This window comes from Manihot esculenta, chromosome 3, assembly GCF_001659605.2.
Source record: "Manihot esculenta cultivar AM560-2 chromosome 3, M.esculenta_v8, whole genome shotgun sequence".
Taxonomy (NCBI): Eukaryota; Viridiplantae; Streptophyta; class Magnoliopsida; order Malpighiales; family Euphorbiaceae; genus Manihot; species Manihot esculenta.
This window is the reverse complement of record NC_035163.2, coordinates 32,455,571-32,476,848: the sequence shown is the minus strand read 5'-3', so window position 1 is coordinate 32,476,848 and position 21,278 is coordinate 32,455,571. Positions and strand designations below refer to the sequence as shown.

Below are 21,278 nucleotides of genomic sequence, written 5' to 3'. Positions count from 1 at the left end.
ATATATATATATATATATATATTAACTAGAAACTAAATATAACCATTACTATTGTTAAATAACACAATGGATGACTTTTTACAATGCAATAGTGTATTATAGATATGAAGAATTTGAGCAGACACTGTATTTCTGATGGGTCCCATATTTTTCTAGAAAGAGCTTTGGTTGGAGTGGTGTGAACCATTTTCTCATCTATTTCCTTGCCTCTAGAATTTCAGCCATCCATCATTCCCCTATATTCGAGCTTTCAGCTCACGGCAACAACAACCTCTTGGATTTTCATTCCTACAGATATAGTAATGATAAAGGGAACAATGAAGCTATATTGTGGCTTGATTTGTTGGATTCTGTTCATTTTCTTCATGTATAAGGCTTTGGTATAGGACTCTTCTGGGAAATTCTCTTGAAAGTCTCCTATTTCAAGCTTTTTCTTCCCTCTCAAGATCTCTTCTCAAATTTCAAGCCGACAGAATTTGCCAGATTACATGAAACCTTTGGACAGAGAGGAATGCATATTTACAAATCAGGGTTTGTTCTTTAATATGCTCCACAACAATTTTTTTTCCTTTGTTTGCTTCTATATGGCTGTGGGCTCATATTATGGTTTTAGGCATTTCTGTCGGTGCAATTTTACTTGATTGGGGACCATTGCTTTTTAGTTTATCCTTTCTGCTTTTGCCTGTATTTGTATGTTCACCAAGTATCATATCCTACATGTCATAGTTAAAGCAGGAGTAGGATAGATCAGCTAGTCAACTCAAATGGCACAATGCATTTACCATAAAACAGCTACTCGCATCACTTTATTCAAAAGTATACCTTGTACCGTGCTGACAATACCACAACAAAATCTGACTCTATTCTTGAAAAAGAAAATTCAGCTTCTGTTATGTCTAGACTATAGAGATTTTGGCTAGGCCATTTTCAAACTCTCTTTTTCTTTTCTTTTATTTATTTATAAGTTACAGGGGGATTGGGAGGAGCAGAACCTAAAATCTCTCATATTTCACTCCAATGCAAGGTAAGCCTGTGAGTGCTTAACTTAGAATAAATGGATAATTATAAATAATAAGAAAGTAAATAATTACTTCAGTCTTTTGTGAATATGATTGTGCTAACTAACCTTTGCAAAATGAAACACTAAAATTAAATTTCTTTTATCCCCAAGATACATTTATATTAATTTAATCATATTATGCTTATAATCCTATCTCCACTATTTTAAAACTTATTACTTCAGTTCTAAATTATAATGTATCAAATTTATACATTATCACTTTAGAAAAAAACAAAATAAAGGTTCCTCCTGAGCCCAATATAGCTTTAATTTAAACAGTTACATAATAGATTTAAATTATTTAAGTATTAAAACACTTTGATATTAATAGCAAACTCATTTATTAATTTTGTTCACTTAAATTGGATAATTTGTTAAATTTTTATTACAAAAATTTTAGTTACACATGAATTCACTTTTATAGATTACAATATACAGAGACATACTAGCAATTAATTAATTAGTTAATTAATTACTACAAAATACTATCTCTTTGGCTATACAGAAGTAAACAATAATAACAGGAACAACCAACAACAATAACAAGAATAATAAATCTATTATAACTCTTATTTCCTTCATGTATAATTTTTTTATTAAATTTGAATAAATTATTTAAATTCTATGTGGTTCAAAAAAATTTTCAATCATTAAGTTGAATATTTATATATCAAAACTATGTACAAGAAGTAATAGGTAACAATAAAAACTAAATAAATTATTCACAGTATTTTATTATTACTATAAAAATATACAGAAAACTAATGCTAATTTCAGTTTATTTTCAATATCATAATTATTTAATCCCAATCACAAACACCTTATGAAAACTTTTTAAGACCTATCAAAGATATCGAAACGGTATATAAATCTTCTATATACACAAATTTAATAAAATTAATTCTTCTAAAAATATGAAACTAGGCCCAATACCCCTTTGGCCCCAAGGGGGGTTGGGGGGGGGAGGGGGAGTATATGCATGTATTATTGATTTGGTTTGGATTAGTGATGCAAATTAAATTGTGCACCCATAAGTATAATTCTAATTTGCAAAGTAAAATGCAGACTAACAGCACAAACCTTTCCCCCACCAGCAAGAACCTCCACAATTAGAGTCTCCTTGTGTTTCTCATCAACTTCAACTCCACTCTGCTCAATAAAATGAACAAATACTTGAGTGCTAAAACTAGTGAATCTTGGAAGTAATGGAGAATATAACAGGTTCTTGCAACAATAACTAAATACCCCAAACAGTATCCCTAAGCTACTAGCAAGATGATTTCACTTTGCCTCTTAAGCATAAAGAAAATGGGTTTGCAAAATATACAAACATTTTTTCCCTTTCCCAAGGACAATTGGATAAGATAAATCTCACCTTTCCATATACACATAATTTAGTCTCAACTAGTGCCCCATTAATGACAAGGTCAGCTGTTCTCATATTTGGAGTCTGGGGTTCCCCAAACCCAGCTGCAGCGCCCCTCATTTCTCCAAGTACATCAATTGATGGAGGAACCTTAATGGAAATTCGAGTAATAAGCAGCTAAATCATAAATAACTTGCCAAGAGTAATAATCTAGAATAATATAATCATCATACAGAAGCTTGATAAGTAGCCTGTATAAGTCCTTTAAACCAAAGGTTTTTCTCCTCTTCATTGCGAAACTCTAAAATCCAGGTGCTAGAAGATTCCAATGCCTGGTGAAAATAAGAAACTTAACTATTTATGTTAAAAAATAAATCCATATAACCACAAAATAGAATTAGAGTAAACAGGCGGCACTGACCACTTTCATTAACTATATGGAAAGGTCCAGTGAACTTTTGTCTTTAGAAATAAAAAAGCAATGTGCAAGTAAAAGAAAATGATTTGATGACATAACTAAAAAGTAGATAATTTAATGACATAACTGGTCACAGATTATCCATATGTAAACTGGTATTTAAAACTTCCAAAGGGATACTTCAGTATTTTATGAAATTCAGCAGCAGAAAAAACAACATATGTTTATTCAGGGCCAGGATGAGGATCAGTTTAACCCACTGCCATAATCTCCAATTGTTTAATGAAACCTTTCCTTCTCCATGCCAATAGACTCATGGCATGTTACATAACCGCCTACTTTTTTTTTTATTTTATTTCTTCCTCTTCTTTTTACGTTCCCATTTGCTTGTTCAATTCAGATGTTTCCTTTACCAAACCCAACTTAGGAATATGAATTTCACTTTGTCATAGTTATAACAAAAAACTCAGTTGAATGACGCAAAGCGTATGGTGTACCTCCAAAAAAATACTATATAGCACCAGAAGTAAATGACTCACCTGTTGAATGTCCATTCCCCTGGAACAAACAGCAATACAGAATGGGGAACCACCAACATTTGATAGAGGAACCTCATTCACCTGTCTACTGGCCATGCTGCAAAAGAGAAGCTTCATATTAAAACTGAGCACTCATAATATTTGAAAGGGAAAATAAATGATCAGTAAAATAACAGTTAAATAAAACTGTTTCAGAAAGCCAACCATGTAGATATGTATTCTTATTTTAGAGATAGTATTCCTATTTAGTAGGCCTTCATTATAGGGTCTTATATTTTCATTTAGATGGCACAAATTATAGGAACTAAATTGTATATATATCTCTTTACCATATCATTGTGAAATAAGAGAAATTATATCCTCACAAAAATCAAAGAAAATAAAAAAGCTACACAGAAGTAGAATTCCTTTCATAAGTTGAAAGGCAACGGCGTTAATACTTCTAAAGCAAAATACCAGATGAAAACCAAGAACCAGGAAACTAATGGGAAGAGATGATTCGAGAGGAAACCTCATGTATCGCTGGTAGCTCTGAGAGCTCTGAGATTCCATAGCATAGAGATATAATCCAGATAACACAAGAAAACAGGGCTGCCATGTAGCCATGGAATTGCCAATCCCCTAAACCAAGAAATTTATATGGTAACAATTTCTCGCTCATCATCAATATAACCGACCAGTTTATCTTCCTTATAATTGAAAACATGAGCTCATACCTTCCAAACAAGGATTCTAGCATCAGTAGCAATATCTGCAGAACTCCATGGGGCGAATTGAGCTTGGAAATTATCAACAGTTGACTGACCGCAATTTTCCATTGTATCATACAGCATGCTCAACAATTCCATAATTCTGTAGTATCTCGCTGGTGAAAGGTGAATGCCAAGATTTGGCACTTGAACGGATACACGTGTCGATGGATAACTTGGGTGAGGTACTTTGATCTTCAATCAAATATTTTTGTAAGTGTCACCACCACATAGTTTCATAGTCTCACAAGTAAAACTAAACAGTTTTTTGACAAAAGACTCAATAAAAACATACACAAGACTGCAGTAATATCTCAATTAATATTTAGCTCATGAAGACATGACCATCACTACTCAGAGAGGAAATTCCATTTTTAATAAGCAAGTGCATTATGTTTCTATCCTGAAGGTCTTCTTCTAAAAGTAGATCCATAGCTTCTACCTCAAAGTATTAACATTACAGAGGTGAGATAACAATATGCTAAGTGTTGACATCCAGGAAAAAAGGGGTATTTGAAATCAAAGAGATAAATCAAAGTGACATCAACAGGGAAAAGAATAACGTAAAATAGTTTACCTGATCAACAATTACTGCCATTCCACACCTATCAATGAGAGAATAGAAATTCTCATTTCTTTCCTGTATGTGAGATGTTATTGCCTGGCTATTATCATTGAGTATAACCCCTGTAGGATCCTGACAGCCAGAATTACAATTTGTAAAGAATGCGGCAATATCTCTTCCGGATATGTAGCAACGATAATAAAGGCTCTGCCTTTGTTCATCCGAATCACTTTCCTGCAAGAATAAACATATACTTTAAACAAAAGCTAAAAACAGCTTCAGGAAGTCTTAACAAGAAGCATACCGCGGTTTGTAATGTAAAATGACCAAAATCCAAAATAAAATGCACATCACAATTTGAAGAGCCAACTGTCCTTATAGGAACCCTGACTTTTGGAGCATCCAAATCTATGTCAAGGGCAAATCTGAGAAAACCAAGCAGACATACAAGTTGGTCAATTTTCTTTCCATCTCTTGGAAAATATATCCTAATGTAGCAAAAAAAAAATGAAAAAGTAAACTATACCTGCAATCAGTGTCCATTAATCAACAAGCAATTATAATTAAATCATATTAAAGAAACCTACAATATTATAAATAATCATCCAAATGCTGTATCCTCACTAGATGATCAACAGATTACCCAAGAAAACTATCAATCAGAACCAAGAAGAATGTGCACTCCTTGCAATAACATTATGATATATACTTATCCATAGAAGTCTGTTACTAGCCCCCCTCCAAGACTCTCAGCAACAACAAATATCAAGTTATCAACAGTTGACTTGTGTTGACAAAACAAACTTGGGAGTTAAGAAAGTGACTGGGAATCATTCAAATTGCAATCTCAAAACAGTAAACAAAAGTTTGTCATGTAACTATCTATTGATGATAACTTCAGAATAAATGAAGAAGACTATTTACTTTAGTGGGTAAGATGTGAAAAGAAACAAGCATCCCAATCTGTTATGCTACAACAATTACCCTGTCGGCCGACCTCTCATTTAGTATTTAGGAATTTTATTACATTGAGAAGGCAAGCTCAAATCACAAATGAAATGATTCATTAATCATATGGACCAATAAAGCAAGAAAGGATAGGAGGAAAACAAGAAAATACTTACCTGCTCTGTTCCTCTAATACCATCTGAAATTGTTCTTGGGCTCTACGAGTCACTTTTTCAAGCTTCATCTGCAATTGGCATCAGTGAAAAGATTAGTTTCTTGACTCTGAAATTCCACATTCAATATATTTAGATAAATACCTGCAAAGCATTTGCAGTTTCCAATGTGACAGTAGGACTAACTGCATTACTTCTCTTCACAAACTCAAAAACGTGATCAAAGCTTTCCATAAAAACCTGTGACCGAAAAAGAAGTAAGCAAGCTTCACAAGAAAAGGGACAACAAACCACAAAGCTTTTAAGAGAATTAAGAAATAAAATGAACAAACAAGCAAACAGTAAAATTCCTTTAATTTAATTTCTTTCCCAACATATTACAGATACAGCAAGCATTAGGGTTATGAATTGTGTTGAATCCCAAGTCGATTTGGGATAGGGTAACGTGTCCTTCTAAAGGTCTCAAACACTCCTCGCTTGAATTAGTTTTTGGAGTGAGTTAGGTCTTACTCAAATTTAATATAGTATTAGAGTCTCCACCAATATTGCGCCTCTCATAAATATTTCACGCTCCAATATAATCCTACACTCAGAATATAATTCTGGACATTAGGGAGGATGTTGAATCCCACGTAACCGATAAGGGTGATGTACCTTATTAGGGTTTTAGACACTCTTTTCTTCCCCTTGATCTAGCTTTTGAACTGAGTTAGACCGAGTCTAAATTTAACAAATTCAAATGCCAACAGAGAAAGAAACAAGAAGTGAGAAGCAAAATATAGAGAACTAAAGAATTTGAGGAAGAACAGGTAGAAAGAGATGGAGAAAGAGAAGAATGGAAGAAAGAAAGAGATATTATTTCAGATAAAGTTGCTCGAATTCCTTTCTACAGAGTATCTTCTGCCTTTATATAGAAGTTATCCGTACAAGAGTAACACCCTCCAATAATTCTATCTACTTTTAAGTAGTTACAAGTAATCAAGCTACAGTTTACAGCAGAATAACTGCAACAAACAGATTTTTACACCTATTTCCTGTGTCTGACATTTATAATTCTGCTTGCACTATTACTTAACCAATCAGCTGATACACTTCCTTCTCCTACGTGTAACAGTGCCTCCCCCATGAGCACATTCTTGTTCCCAAAATGTGAAAATTCCAAAAGTTCAACTGAAAGTTGCAGGTGTTTCCTCATTTGCAGCTGCAAATATGAACTTGTACTTTTTTCCTTCTCCTTCTCTAAATTTCCCATGCTTGTTCCTTTAAGATTACGGTATATAATGCTTGAAGCAGTGGCTGATTATCCCTACTAACAGCTCTGATCTACAATACTTTCTCAAGGCCAACAATGACCTGAAGATACAATCACTGTCCTCACAATACTGCCATTTCCTTACAAGAAAAGAATCCTATTTATGATTGACTTGTGCAAACTCAATTGCTTTACATGACACCCCAAATGATTTTTTGTGAAATTCCAATAGATTCAAGGGCAAGAATCATATGCATACCATAGTTATCTTGATTTGAGGGAGTAAATTTGATGTTGGAGTCTTCCATTTTTCCAGCAATACCAAGCAGTCATCAACCTTCAACCTTGTTCCAACATTCCTTTCTTCCTGGTTAGTGGCAGCAATCATAGAATCATTTTCTTTAGAACCAAAATGGATCTTTTCTTCTTGAATTCAGAATTTCTGCTTAAAATGCTGAAATTGATCTTTACTCCAAGAATCCTCAGCTATATGGAAGCTGGTTTCTGAAGCTTGGATCAACTGCAATGTCTTGCCCATTTGCTCTTGAAATACCTGTTAAAAATTTCCATTTTCTGATCTTATCTTTCCACTTTCTGAACCATTTTTTTCCAATCTTTCTGCCAGCCACTCTTCCTGTTTCTTCAACTTCTATCGAGAATTTCATCACTCCATTATTCTGCTTTTGTGCCAAATATTCACTTCCATGATTCAAGAATTTCAAGATGGGGATTTCAGTAGAAGAGAAGAAGAAAGTAATCTTTTATCAAACCTGAAACAGAGGCCTGAACAAAGAAATAGAAGTGGAAACCCTAGAAATTAGACCTGAAACAGGGACAAGAATTAAAGACTTGGTTGAGAAAAGAAGTAGAAAGGGGTGAAGATTTAGAGAGAGTTAGAGAAAAAGAATGACATTCTTTATATTGATCCTTGGAATTTCAAGAAGAGAGAAGAATCCTGGTGCAGAGAAGAAAAGAAAAAGAAGAGAAAGAAGGATATAGGAAAGAGAGAAGAATCTCCAGGAAAAAAGAAAGAAATGGAAGAAACCTCAAGAAAGGAGAATAGAAGTGATGGAGGAAAAGAAGAGAGAGGGAAAGAAAAACAGAGAGAAACCTGGAATTCTGGATTTCTGGCTGACTCTTACCGATCTGCCAAGGATTGTGCCTCCAGCAGAAAGGATGGAAGCAAACTTAGCTCAGAACAGGGGTTAGGTGCAGAGAAAGAAAGAGGAATTGAGAAGGGAAATGGAGAGAACTAAGGAAATTAGAAGAAGGAAAAGAGGTAGAAACTAGAAAGAGACTGAAAAAGAGAAGAAATTAATGGAAGAATATTATTTCAGATCATTCTTAAAATTCCTTTCTACAGCATCTTCTGCCTTTATATAGTAACTGCCTCCAGCATTTCTACCTACACCCTAGTAATTACAACCAACCCAGCTACTGTTTACAAAAGAATAACTGCCGCAGACAGATGCTTAAACCTATTTCCCACCATTCTTATTTACCATTATGTTCACACTCTTACTTAAATACTCAGCTCCCATATTTCCTTCTCCTTTATGTGACAGGCTAACAGCATGAAATGACTAATGGAAATCACTAGAATCATGGTGGAGAATTGAGACAATATAATTCTTTGAGATGGGGAAAAAAAGACATGAAGCAAGACACGTGTTTCTCTTAAGTGAAATAATGATAAAATCTCAGGAAAGGAAGGAGAACAACTAGCAGGCTCTTCCCTATACTCGCTTGTAAAAATAAAACCTAGATTCATCAAAAGCAACTAAATCATAGTAAGAAATTAAATAGAACAATAAAGGAAGGGAACTTTCCTTAAAAGGATCATAGTGTCATCTGCACATGCAAAATGATGGGAAAGGAAATATTTTAGTTCAGCACATTTTAAATGACTTTATACTCTCCCTCTTGTATCCCTTTCATCACTCTTCCTTCCACATAAGTAAGATCTGTAACCAAGCCAAGTCCTTTTTCAATGGCAGCTTCAAATGCTCAAACAGATGAACTCCAAACAACCAACAATAATACAAGTGCCACAAATAGAGATTCTAATACCAGTGCTTCCTTAAGCATCAATTCGAATTTCAATATGGCTCATGTTGCTAAAATTAAAAATACTAATTCATCATCCAGAGGATATTCATGGAAACCAAGATTTCTAACATCATTATGCCTACTATCAAGTTGCGACTCTGATTGTTTGTGCAACTTAAACATGTAACTTTATAACATTACTGTATTTAATCAATACAGGGGAACAAAAAAAGTTTACATAAGCTTCAAGTTCTTATGAGGAAACTCTATTTTTACCATTAAAGGGAAAAAAAATACTTCTACAAATAGGCTTCAAGTTGGGAAATAAATGCTGAATAATCACATCAAAGGCACTATGAGCGATAGATTGATTTGCAATGTAGATACTATAGCCTTCATCCCCTCCAACAACGATAATTGATTAAAACTACTCAATAAACAGAAGTAACTACCATAAGCAAGGTGAAGTATAAGTAAGAATTCTAAGCAACTTAATCTAAGTATAAATCACTTCTCTCCCTCTCTCTCCCAAGAACAAAGAAATAACCGTGACATGGCAAGGAGAAATTGTTGCTGACAGCTTCCAGTCCACATTCTCCCCAACTGGTGAACGTACAAAACTAGCAAACAATGCATTTGCCTTCTGCTCACTAGATACACTCTGAGAAACAAATTGCAATATGCATATAAGCCCAATGAAAAGTGCGATATTATGTATAGAGAAAATATCTAAATCTTGGTTGTAGGAATAAATTTAGTCCAAACATCAAAATGGATTGAGAAACTAAAAAATTGAAAAATGAGAAATGGTTAACTACAAAAACTTAGAAAAATGTAAAAATATGGATAAATGGCGTAAGAAACTCAATCAGATTTCCATCCCAATCAAAATATATCTTAGTTATCAACTTCAAAACTTTGTCACAAAGTGCATCACAATCTTCGACTCCCTGCCAACATACCTGAGCAAGTGAACCTCCAGGAGCAGACAAACCATAGAATTTCAGTAACACATCACAGTGGGTGCTGCGATTTTTAAATTTGGTTGATACATGTAGTTGCTCAAATCTACCACAAATAATCTCAGTCTGATTTACATCAATGATCCTAGCAGCAGCCTGCCTGACAGATACAGTCACCAGATACAAAATCATATTCTGCATGTCCTTTCCTGTGTGTGGCATTATCTCCTCATCCGGCTGGTAACTAAGTAAATTATTAATTGTCCGCCATTCTTCTTTAGTCAATCTTTCTTCAGTTAGCCGTGATCCCTCAGAAACATCCACATTATTGGCATCTTCAGAGTCTGCATACCTACATGAATGCAAACTCAAGATAAATAGGCAGATCTTTCAGAAACACAAACAAATAAAAAATAGAACTTCATCAAAGCTGGAGAAGAAAAAAAAAACAGATCACCATTAAAAACAAGAGAAAATAGTAGGCCCAACAAACCATCTAAATGGAAACCAGCTTTTCTTTTTAAGCCTCCTCTGTTCAGCTGCTTCCTTTGATTTAACAGATTCAACCTTAGCATGTGCAAGTAACCTAAACAATACACACATCAAATTCAAACATCATAATATGGCCATGCTGAGAGAAGATGGAGCAAATAGCATTAAAAACAAATCATCAGCATTTACTAATCTATGCACTAAAACTAATGTCTGATGCACCGTAAAAATACACAAGTGGTACTTGATCCATAATCACCCAGAGCAACTATGCAAGACTGAAACTTTCAATGCAGATTATGATACCAAAACCACATTTAGCATAAACTCATAGATCATGACTTGAACAGCCCATAATGGGGAACTGGGCCATGACAATCAAATTATTTCCATGGGATTCTGTTGTGGTCAACAACATAACCAGCACCACAAATGGGTGCATGGACAGGGCATGGTTTTAAAATGCAGTCATGGCCGCATTTGCAGTCATGGTCATTGTTATCAAGGCGAGAGGCAATCTTAAGGCGATAAAGGCTCCTGTCTCCTATCACCTAAGGTGAGAGGCAACACCTTTTTGAAAGAGGTGACAAAGCCAATTTTTTTTTATATATTTAAATATACATGTATATATAGGCATAATGTACCATCAATAATATTTTATAAATTAGATTAAAATATATAAAATACAGTTGATGATATATATATATATATATATATATATATATATATATAGGAGATTAATATTAATTTCTTAATATATATAAATAAAAATAGTATATAAATCTCTAAATTATATATAATATAATCTATATCATAAATAATATTATTTAATATAGAATATAATAATATAGAATATAAAAAGAATAATATAATATATATAATAAAAAACAAAATAATAATAAAATATATAATATAACTAAATTAATTATTTTTTATAAATAAACATTATTTATTAATATTTATTATATATTAATATTTCCAATATTCATATTTTATTTCCATGTTTCTAATACCAAGGTAATTTATTATATAAAACAAGGAAAAAACAAAAAAGGAAAAAAGGTCAAAAGATTCCATGTCTCTTCTTCTTCCAAGGAGAAAAAAAACTTTTAAACATCTCTCCTCCTCCTCTTCCAACGAGATTCTGTTGTGCTCTTTTTTTTCCTCTTTCTTTTGCTGTTGAAGCAGAAAAACGGAGGACTGGCACCAGGCGAGGCGTCGCCCACCTGGCGCCTCGCCATCTGAGGTGCTCGCCTTAGTGGAAGGCGTCAGGCCTTTCACAACACTGGTCATGGCCGCAAGTAACTTAAACAGACCTGTGACAACTATAACATAACGGTAACAACCTATTACAATAAAGAATTAATCTTATTACCACAAAAATGAGTGTTTAAAAGGTTGTTGATAAGCTTGACTTTGATTCAAAATCAGGTTAAACACACTATTTCCTTTTTTTTCTTAACTTTATCTTGCAAAGCCTAAATGTATACTTACAAATAAAATTAAAGTCTAAAACTTTCTTTTACATTATTTTCTAATTAATTATGAATTTGCCTAAAAAGATATTCAAGAGTAGCTAAAAGTTAGAAAAATAACAATAACTAGCCTATTGTATCTTTCAGTTACAAAACACTGTCTATTTAACAATATATGATCTTGAACTCAAAAAACTTTTAGGGAGATGAAGGATTTTGCTTGAATGTGGAGAAAACTGAGAGAAAGTTGCAAGAAAATGGAAAAATGCTTAAAGAGAAAAGGACAAGAGAGCTGCATTAATAAGCCAAGATAGTATCACATAAAAAAAATGTCTTCTATTAAGGCAATAAAAAAAGAAGATTCTCAGCAAAAAAAGCCGGTTTGACCTTCGCATAACGGTCAGTAACAACCATTACCTTCATATAATAGCCATTACAAAGTTTTACAGCTGAAATTTTAAAAATCATTTAAATAACGATAGTAAAAATAACACCAGGCTAAAATTCCTTTAAGTAAATCATCTGAAACCATGATACAGAGTGATTGTCTAAAAGACAAGATAAGTCATTTTTTATAAGAGTCCCATGGGTTTGCTCTTGTTGAGTCCAATCGAACGGGATTTAGGAGAAAGAGAGCTACCACATTGTGTATCCCACAATTTTCAAAAAGAAACTATTAAAAAAAAAAAAGATTCTCATACCTCCATAAGAGAATAACTTTGGGATCAAGATCTTTCTCCATTTCCCTAAGCTCCGACACATTTGCATTAGATGACTGTTTAAGTGAACCAGCATACAAATGAACATAATGGCGGCGAAGCTGACAAAGATGCTGGATTCGATCCCATGACAATCGGTAGCTAAACCAAGATAGCAAATGCAAAGTCAGTTTCAACTGCAGAAATATATCGATGCAGATTATAGTCCATATACAGAATATATGTAGAACACATACACAAAAGATTTTTCTTGTTTCTTGAACAGATTGTTTAAATCTACCTCAACCAAAATGTCAAACATTAATATAAGCATGTACATTAACACATTTACTTCTTCTGTAGCCAAGCTTTGACCAGCCAAAAAGAAAACATATGTGAATGTCACTTAAATAGATCTCAATTACATAACAAAAAGGAGCAAATACAGTTGCAGTATATTCAAGTACTCAGACACGTATACAAAATAGCATGTGTGTACCACATTTGTTTCCGCTGCAATACAGCTTGAGCTGCATAACGCCACCATAGACGAGGATTTTTTGAAAGAGTCACCTCAGGTCTTAAATGAGAAATCTCAACATAGGTTTTGTATCTTGAAAATACTTCCAAAAGTTTTATCCAATCATGATATTGTGCCTGTAAGAAAAAAAACAAGTAGCACATGAATTTTGCAAAACTGATAGATGGCATAAAGCACAATAGAATACAACGAAGAAAAGTTTGCACCTCTGTAATTGTTAATGAAACATCACTTAAAACAAGAGAAGCCTTCTCAAATGGAATTTCTGGGTCATTTCTTTCTTGTTTTCCAAGACGATGATATTTGAGGACTCCATTGATTGGTGAGAGCACATAGTTGCGATTCACAGCCCATTTAGACACCATTCTAGAACCAACAGAAGGTTCATTTATACCATCTTCAAATATCTGACATATCAACCCAAGGAAAAGAATCAAAGAGATGTATGATAATTTTAATTGACCAAACATTCAGGGAAAAGAGGTTAGTGATGATTCCACAGATAGATACAAACCTCAATCCATTCTTTGGGACTGAGATCTTCCCATCTCTTTTCTATTTTCCAAGGAAGGCTGTTAAAATCATGATAAACAGAAAGTCTCTCAAGCTGCACCGACTGTTTCAGAAAACTATGTGCATTAGGCAACACAATTTTGACACCAAGCAAACCGAAATAAAATGAAAACATAAGTAAATAAACAAGAAAATTATCAGAAAATAAAAGCAGCGACTTAAAAAAGGCCAATTGGACAATAAAGACGCCATCTTTACAGGTTTTTGCATATTACTCCAAAAATTTTAATTTTTGAAGTTATTGTCCGAATCTTTCTATTTGGGTGCAATTTTGGCCAAATTTTTAAAAACATCTGAAACTCAATTGCACCCAAATAAAAAGTTAGGGATCAGTTTGTAGCAAACAATAAAAAGGTTCTCTGGAGTCTGGCAAGACAGCAAATACAGTATTTGGGCCACCGTATTTCAGCAGGAGGGGTGTCTATGGAATATGGATCCTTCTAAAATTAGTAGTGGTCTCACGTGGCCTCACTAAAAAATCTGAAGGCAGTTTGTGGGGCTTTTGGGTTTTACCAGATACTATCACCGTTTCATGCATGATTATGGTCAGATTGCTCAACAACTAACTCAGTTATTGCGCAAGGAGCAGAGTGCCACCTTAAATGGTCTATTCCAGCACAGAGGGCTTTTGATGAATTGAAGAAAGCCATGACTACCGCTCCAGCTCTTGCCATGCCCAATTTTTCTAAGTCATTTATTCTGAAATTTGACGCATCAGAACGAGGACTTGTGCAGTTGAGTAAATCTACCTATCAAAAAGAGCTTATGGCTCTCATGTATGCCACCCACAATTGGCAGCCTTATTTATTAGATCATAAATTTACTGTTCATATAGACCGGAAAAGTTTGAGACATCCCTCCAACAACACATCACTACACCAACGTAGCAAAATTGGCTAACAAAAATTCTGGAATATGACTTTGAGATTGTATGTAAAACGGGTGCCACCAACCGTGCAGCAGATGCACTCTCACTGTGTGTGGAAGAATTTGAATATGCTGTCATTTCTATGCCTAATTGGATGGATTAGCAGCATTTAGATTCTGAATTCAATGTGACCCTTGTTACAGCAAAATTATTGCTGATTTGCATTTAGACCCGCAAGCTCATCCTCCTTCCACACTAGTTCAAAACCGATTGTTTTACAAGGGCTGCTTATGATTCCCAGATTCCCAAGATATTCCAAAACTTCTACTTGAGTTTTATTATACTCCAATTGGTGGACATTCAGGAATCTACCACACTTACAGGAGATTGGCAACAAATCTCTATTCGAAAGGCATGATGAAGAGTGTCCAACAGTTTGTTTCCCGATGCCTTATTTGCCAACAGCACAAATATCAAGCAAGGAGCCTAGCTGGAATTTTGCTGCCTCTTTCCATTCCCTCTACTATTTGGGAAGACTTCTCTATGGACTTCATCACTAGATTGTCACGTTCAATGGGGTTGACTGTATTTTGGTTGTTGTTGACCATCTCTCCAAGCATGGGCACTTCCTCCCCCTCAAACACCTGTTTACTGCAAAGAATGCGGCTGAATTGTTGTGAAGGAGTTAGCTCGTTTACCTGGTATGTTTACTTCCATTGTTAGTGACCATCATCCACTCTTCCCAAGCCACTTTTGGATTGAGCTATTCACTTATCAAGAACTCAGCTAAAGATGAGCACCACATACCACCCCAAAACAGATGGGTAAACAGAGGTACTCAATCATTGCCTTGAAACTTACCTGCATTGTTTTGCTTCTAAATAGCCAAAGGGTTGGGTTCGCTGGTTACCACGGGCAGAATTTTATTACATACAAGTAAACATTCTACCATGGGCATGACCCCATTCCCGGTGGTTCAAGGTCACCCTCCTCCAACTATCATCCATTTCCTTGCCCACCATAATAAAATCGGAGCAGTATCACAAACACCTGTGGACACGGTTGAAATCCTTCGGCAACTCAAATATAATCTTCAGTGAGCTTAGCAACGCATGATTCGTTACGGTAATTTTGAGGTTGGTGATTTTTTCTTACTGAAACTTAGACCAACTCTCAAAACTACCCTCCATTCTCCAATCCTACCAAAATTGGATGCTCGTTACTTTGGACCATTTCGTATCGAGTCCAAGGTTGGACTGTAGCTTTCAAATTGCATCTTCCCATGGGTGCAAAAAGACATCCTGTATTTCATGTTCCACAGTTGAAAAAGAGCATCCGGTATTTCATGTTCCACATTGTCGATACCAAAATTGTTACTGAAGGGGATTCCGCCTACAGTCCTACACTCAATTCCTATTCAAGTGAAAAGGTAAACCCATTGATGAGGCAACTTGATTAGATTGGTGGATTTTACTAATCAATCTCCACAATACAACCTTGAGGTGTTTCTCATGAGGACAGCATGGTTACAGGACCTTCTCCATAGGTGGGCCTAGTCAAATTGGGGGGTGCATTAAAAGTATATACTAGAAGGAAGATGAGGCATGTTAAGTCTGATAAGGTGGCTGTGAATTCTGGAATGCTAGTTTGACAGAAATTTTTTATGGGCACCCCAAGGAAAAAGGACAACTTGCACAGCAGGGCATGCAGTTTGCACGACAGGCAAACCACTATATAGAGGGGAGCTGCTTCCTTTAGAAAAATAAGAATTCAGTTATTTGATTTTGGCCATATTCTTCTCTTGAATTCCTGTGGTATTTTCTTATTTGTCTATTGAGTAGTAGCCATTGTAAATATTGAAGCTACTCATTTAAGCCATAGAGTTGTAGAAATACTGTAATTGATTCTTCTGTTGCTGGATTGATTCAATTAATACAATAAAACTTTCTACTAATTTTGCTTCCAAGTTCCTAACTCTATCATGCCATGCGCCACTCTCCAGCCATATATTTCAGCAGAAACAGCTCGAATGGGGAAAAAAGAAAGGAGCAATAACCTTGCGCAATCTATCCAGAGCACCACTGGTATCAAATGTTTCATTTCCCTGCTCATCCGTTGTGACAGCTGCCAGTTTAGCTAAGGTAACACCACATGAAAATGGATGCCCTGGATTACTGCAAAATATCGACATTCTTACAATAAATGAAATGAGCATCAAATGATGGAATACAAAAAACAGAATCAAGAATAAATAGCAAAACTAAAAATAATGATAATTGTCATGCAAAAAGTCTATAAGATAGCCACCATCATAGGGATCAAAACCAGAAATGGAAGGAACAAGGAGAAAGTAAGGATGGCTATTAAATAAAGGGGAAGCCGACCTGAATGCATCCTCAAATCTGACATGAACATTGCTAATTGAAATCTTAAGATTTCCAATAATAGTGGCAATCAAAGAACCCAGCCATGAATTTCCAGGAGGAGGCTGCATGCAGAAAGAATCAGATGTCAGATTGACTGCCTCAGCGTGCTAATTAACTTCACCAAATTATCTTACGACAAAGAAACAAAGAGATGCACATTCAGGAACATGGTACCATAACCAAAAAATCACAAGCATGTAGGACAAAACAAATACTAAGCCTATGAACAAGGTACCACTACCACCACCTAAAAATAGAGCTAAGAAAGTTGTCCTAAATTTTTCCATAGATAAATTGTACCAACAGCAGCATCGAAAGCTGATAAACAAATTGCAATGCAAGTTTAGGGAAACAAAATGGTAAAGGATGACCCAAAATTAATGGTTTCAAAGAGAAGCATCATAATGTTCAATATATACCAGCAAAGGGCCAACAATAGTTTCCATAACTGGTACATCCCCAAGATAAGAAACAGTCCTTGGAAAAAAGGTTACTAAAAGAATTTGCCATACAGACAATTAAAATAAAGTCTATCTCTCAAGCAACTACAACACATAAGTAAAAGGAGAACTGAAACCAAGGGCCATACATTTCCCAACTTTGACCTAGATTTTGCTTCAAGGATCGCTGATTCTGCTTCCTGCACAAATAGAAAATATATAATAATAATAATAATAATAATAACAGTAACAATAAGTTTATCAGCAGACAAGCTCCAATAATCTTTCTCTGTGCAATGGACATCAAGAACATCAACACCCTAAGACCAACATCAAACAAATTTCCATAGGAACACTGCAATAACTCCGAATTTAAGTGATATGCAAGAATTTGGTGACTTATTTACATCTAATTGAAGGTGTATTAGGGAGAAAGGAAGAAAGAAACAAAATAAATAAGAAGAAGAAGAAGCTGCACAGCAACAGAGAAATGACTTATGACTAGCTACTGCCCACTGACAAAATGGAAGGATAATGGGAAAAGTAAGACATTAAGGAACGCCAAGGAATAGTGGGAGAATACTGTCAACACAGCTAATAAAATGTATTTCAAAAATAAAAGCTCATATAAAAAAGAAAAAAAAAATATTGTGCAGAAACAAGAAAGTGGCACTATAACTTAAGTTACAAAAAAAAATAAAGTCAAGTGCTTAAACAAATCAGGAAATAGGAAGCAAACCAAATTAACAAAAATCATAGACTACTTGGATAAATATAGAGCACAAATTTTAGTGGTCAGTGGGGAAACAAACATGAACCCAAAATAAAAGCATGCATGTTTTTGAACGGATGCACACTTTGTAGACACACACATAGTTTACCTCAATCTGTAGAAGCTTAGATTCAAACAGTTTTCTCCTGTCCTCATCCTGCAGTAAATATTGAAAAAGCAAAACTCAGAACCAAAAAGAAAAGAGGATCTTGGGTAAATAAAACAATAGATATTCTACATAAACATTAAACAAATCACCATCTTACATTGAGAGCCCGGCCAACAGAAGCAGGATGAGCAAGAATGAAGACACGATCAATGAGAACAATGACAGGTTCCTTACCTAAACTTTTCCATGGTACCTGCAGAAAAAGACCAAATATGAAAAAGGTTCACATTCAACCCAGTTAAATCTTTAATCTCCTAATCATTTAAATAATTATAAGTAATCATTTGAAATGAAATCCATTCATGAACTAGCACAAATTGATAGACATGCCAAAGTAATCATGAGGCAAGTTGCTTAAATATTTGAATCTGATATGGCAAAGTTTTTCCTCCTATTTCTGTGATCGGTAAGCTTTGAACCTAGGTTCCAGCAGACAGCACCACCCTACACTACATTATTTCATGGAAAATATTTCTGCATTTTCCAACATTTGAGGCACATAGGAGAATTTCTGAACAGAAATATTTTCCTAACTAAAGAAAGCTAAGTGATTTCCTCAAAACCAAAAAAAATGAAGGAGATAACTTCCCATTTGCCCAGTCATTTTCCCTTTAACCAAACAGGAAGTCACTGCCAAAATTCCAATTACTCATAAAAAGAGAAGAATTTAGTTTCAAATAATAAAAACTTATTAAAAAAAACTACATAAGCAGTTAAGCACATATCCATTATTCCAGTACTGCCAATCATCATCAGCCGTTGACACCACCGCAATTTAACCTTCTTTTGGGCAATTCTCTTGTTCAAGTAAATCAAATCAAAAAGTTAAAAAAAATGGTGTCCATAGGCACAAATCTAAAACCAGTGAGAAGCTTGAAGAATTCTCTTTCATTCCAGTTCATAAAAACCACGTAAGAATTGGATCATTATGAACATAATGCATTTCGCCGCAAAAATAAAAGGAGGAAAAAAAGCATAACAGCTCTTCCAACATACCAATGATGTAGGAATAAATCAGGAAACAAAATTTGTCCACCTACCTTTAATGTAATAGTGCCTACAAAACCAGCTCTGACAGTGAGTGGAAGTTTCAGTGCATTTAGTGCTTCCGCCTTCAACCTCAAATCTTTGAGGACAACATCTCCTACAAAAATTTGAAAGAAATAACCTCAAGCTTAAAGCATTAGATTATAAAAGTTCCACGAATACATCATGTTGGCACCAGTAACCATCAAAATGTATTACATAAAAGAGTGTAATACACTGATTTTACAAAAATTCTGATGATACAGGTTATAGTTACTTAGCTCAAAGCCACAACAAAGAAGCAAGTTGGAGAGCAGAGGACAAACCTTTCCATACACTGATCCTTAATGCCTCTGAAGAAAGCCCATGTACATATTCACCCAAATAACTTCGAAGCAAATGCAGAACCTACAAGGAAAAAAATCAATAAAACTCACTACATTCACATTTTCCCTGAATAACATTTACCAGACATGATCAATCAATAAAGCCAATGCTGCACATCTATAAAATATCCAAAACTTCAACGTAATTAAATCCCAGTTCCATGACAAGCATTATTCCTTGAAAACACACCTTACTATGTTTTAACTGATGCCACCAAGGTCCAAACTAGAACTGACCATAAAGCATTATCTATCCAAAAATGTCATGCAACAAAGCAGCACCAAATGAACTTCCACGGTTCTGGTCCTACTATAAAACATATTGAGGGAGAACACCAAACCTTAATATAGCCTACTAATCAAAAGCAACTACACCAATATACTAATAGAAATATACAGTGAGCAATTCTCAGAAATACATGGAGAAGTTCAATTTACAGTTTAACTTCCTTCGCGCTAAGTTGCAGTGCATCATCTAGAACTCAGTTCACCTTCTACTCATAAATTATTAGTGAAGTGGGAAATCAGTATATGTAGCGCCCAAGACAAAATTGAGCTCCTATAAACACAAGCACCACCTAGCTCTATACAGAAATAGCAGAACAAAACTACTTAATAACAATCGAATAAAAAAAAAAAGGCTTCAGAAAGAGAAGGGGAAAAAAACAGCCTTATTATCCTCAATGCCAATCAAATTTTTATACGACGAAAACGAAATCTAGTAATTGCAGGACCAGATAAACTAATTGATGACAAGGAAATAGAAGGAGAAAGCGTAATGAATGAAATAAATAAAAATTTAAAAAAAATAAAAAATAAAAACTTACGTGGGCTTCGAACATGGTGAATGAAGAAGTTGGAAAATGAGTTAGAAAATTGAAGATGATGATGGATACAGACAAAGCGCCATTAAAGAGCAGCGAAGTAACGATCGATTATCTGGTTGAAGCTAGGGTTTGTGGAGAGTTGAAACGTATAGTTTGGTTCGATCTGCACAGAGAGAAAAAGGCCAAGAGAAGCGGACGGTTTGAAGAAGTGACAGGAAGGAGAAGAAAATATAGGTTCGGCCCCTTGCAAACATTGGCGTGGACAACAATCACGTAAAGGCAATTCTTCCAGGTGTTACATCAGTCAGTGCATTATTCTATACATTTTTTGCACATTTTATATTTAACTAAAATAAATAATACTTTGACAAATTATAGTTTTAGTTCCTCAATTAGTTTTTATATTTTTTATAATTACTTAAAAAAAATTTATCACCTTTCAAAAATTGAAGGTCCTCTGTCCATATTATTTGTTAAGTCTATAAATATAATATAATTAAGGAA

At 34.6% G+C, this 21,278-nt stretch overlaps 1 protein-coding gene across 6 annotated transcripts in view; it reads right to left on the bottom strand.

Moving 5' to 3' along the window:
* The window catches only part of LOC110610326, a 52,843-nt gene extending 31,798 nt beyond the window's left edge, over window positions 1-21,045 (bottom strand). For 3 of the 6 annotated variants that reach the window (XM_021750194.2, XM_021750195.2, XM_021750196.2), the window contains exons 1-25: window positions 20,775-21,041; window positions 19,888-19,969; window positions 19,576-19,679; window positions 18,633-18,728; window positions 18,476-18,523; window positions 17,744-17,794; window positions 17,113-17,216; window positions 16,785-16,902; window positions 13,802-13,903; window positions 13,494-13,694; window positions 13,246-13,403; window positions 12,750-12,908; window positions 10,575-10,667; window positions 10,082-10,433; window positions 9,667-9,780; window positions 5,963-6,058; window positions 5,822-5,889; window positions 5,002-5,122; window positions 4,710-4,931; window positions 4,100-4,327; window positions 3,895-4,004; window positions 3,384-3,480; window positions 2,660-2,758; window positions 2,436-2,576; window positions 2,141-2,209 (exon numbers count right to left, since the gene is read on the bottom strand). In XM_021750194.2, coding sequence (XP_021605886.1) covers window positions 2,141-2,209; window positions 2,436-2,576; window positions 2,660-2,758; window positions 3,384-3,480; window positions 3,895-4,004; window positions 4,100-4,327; window positions 4,710-4,931; window positions 5,002-5,122; window positions 5,822-5,889; window positions 5,963-6,058; window positions 9,667-9,780; window positions 10,082-10,433; window positions 10,575-10,667; window positions 12,750-12,908; window positions 13,246-13,403; window positions 13,494-13,694; window positions 13,802-13,903; window positions 16,785-16,902; window positions 17,113-17,216; window positions 17,744-17,794; window positions 18,476-18,523; window positions 18,633-18,728; window positions 19,576-19,679; window positions 19,888-19,969; window positions 20,775-20,789 — 3,048 coding nt within the window. In that variant the 5' untranslated portion in view covers window positions 20,790-21,041. Of the gene's footprint in view, window positions 1-2,140; window positions 2,210-2,435; window positions 2,577-2,659; window positions 2,759-3,383; window positions 3,481-3,894; window positions 4,005-4,099; window positions 4,328-4,709; window positions 4,932-5,001; window positions 5,123-5,821; window positions 5,890-5,962; window positions 6,059-9,666; window positions 9,781-10,081; window positions 10,434-10,538; window positions 10,668-12,749; window positions 12,909-13,245; window positions 13,404-13,493; window positions 13,695-13,801; window positions 13,904-16,784; window positions 16,903-17,112; window positions 17,217-17,743; window positions 17,795-18,475; window positions 18,524-18,632; window positions 18,729-19,575; window positions 19,680-19,887; window positions 19,970-20,774 lie in introns of those variants that run through there. The other 3 variants (XM_043955229.1, XM_021750197.2, XM_043955228.1) reach the window with 2 other exon arrangements.
* Between the last annotated feature and the right edge of the window lie 233 nt (window positions 21,046-21,278).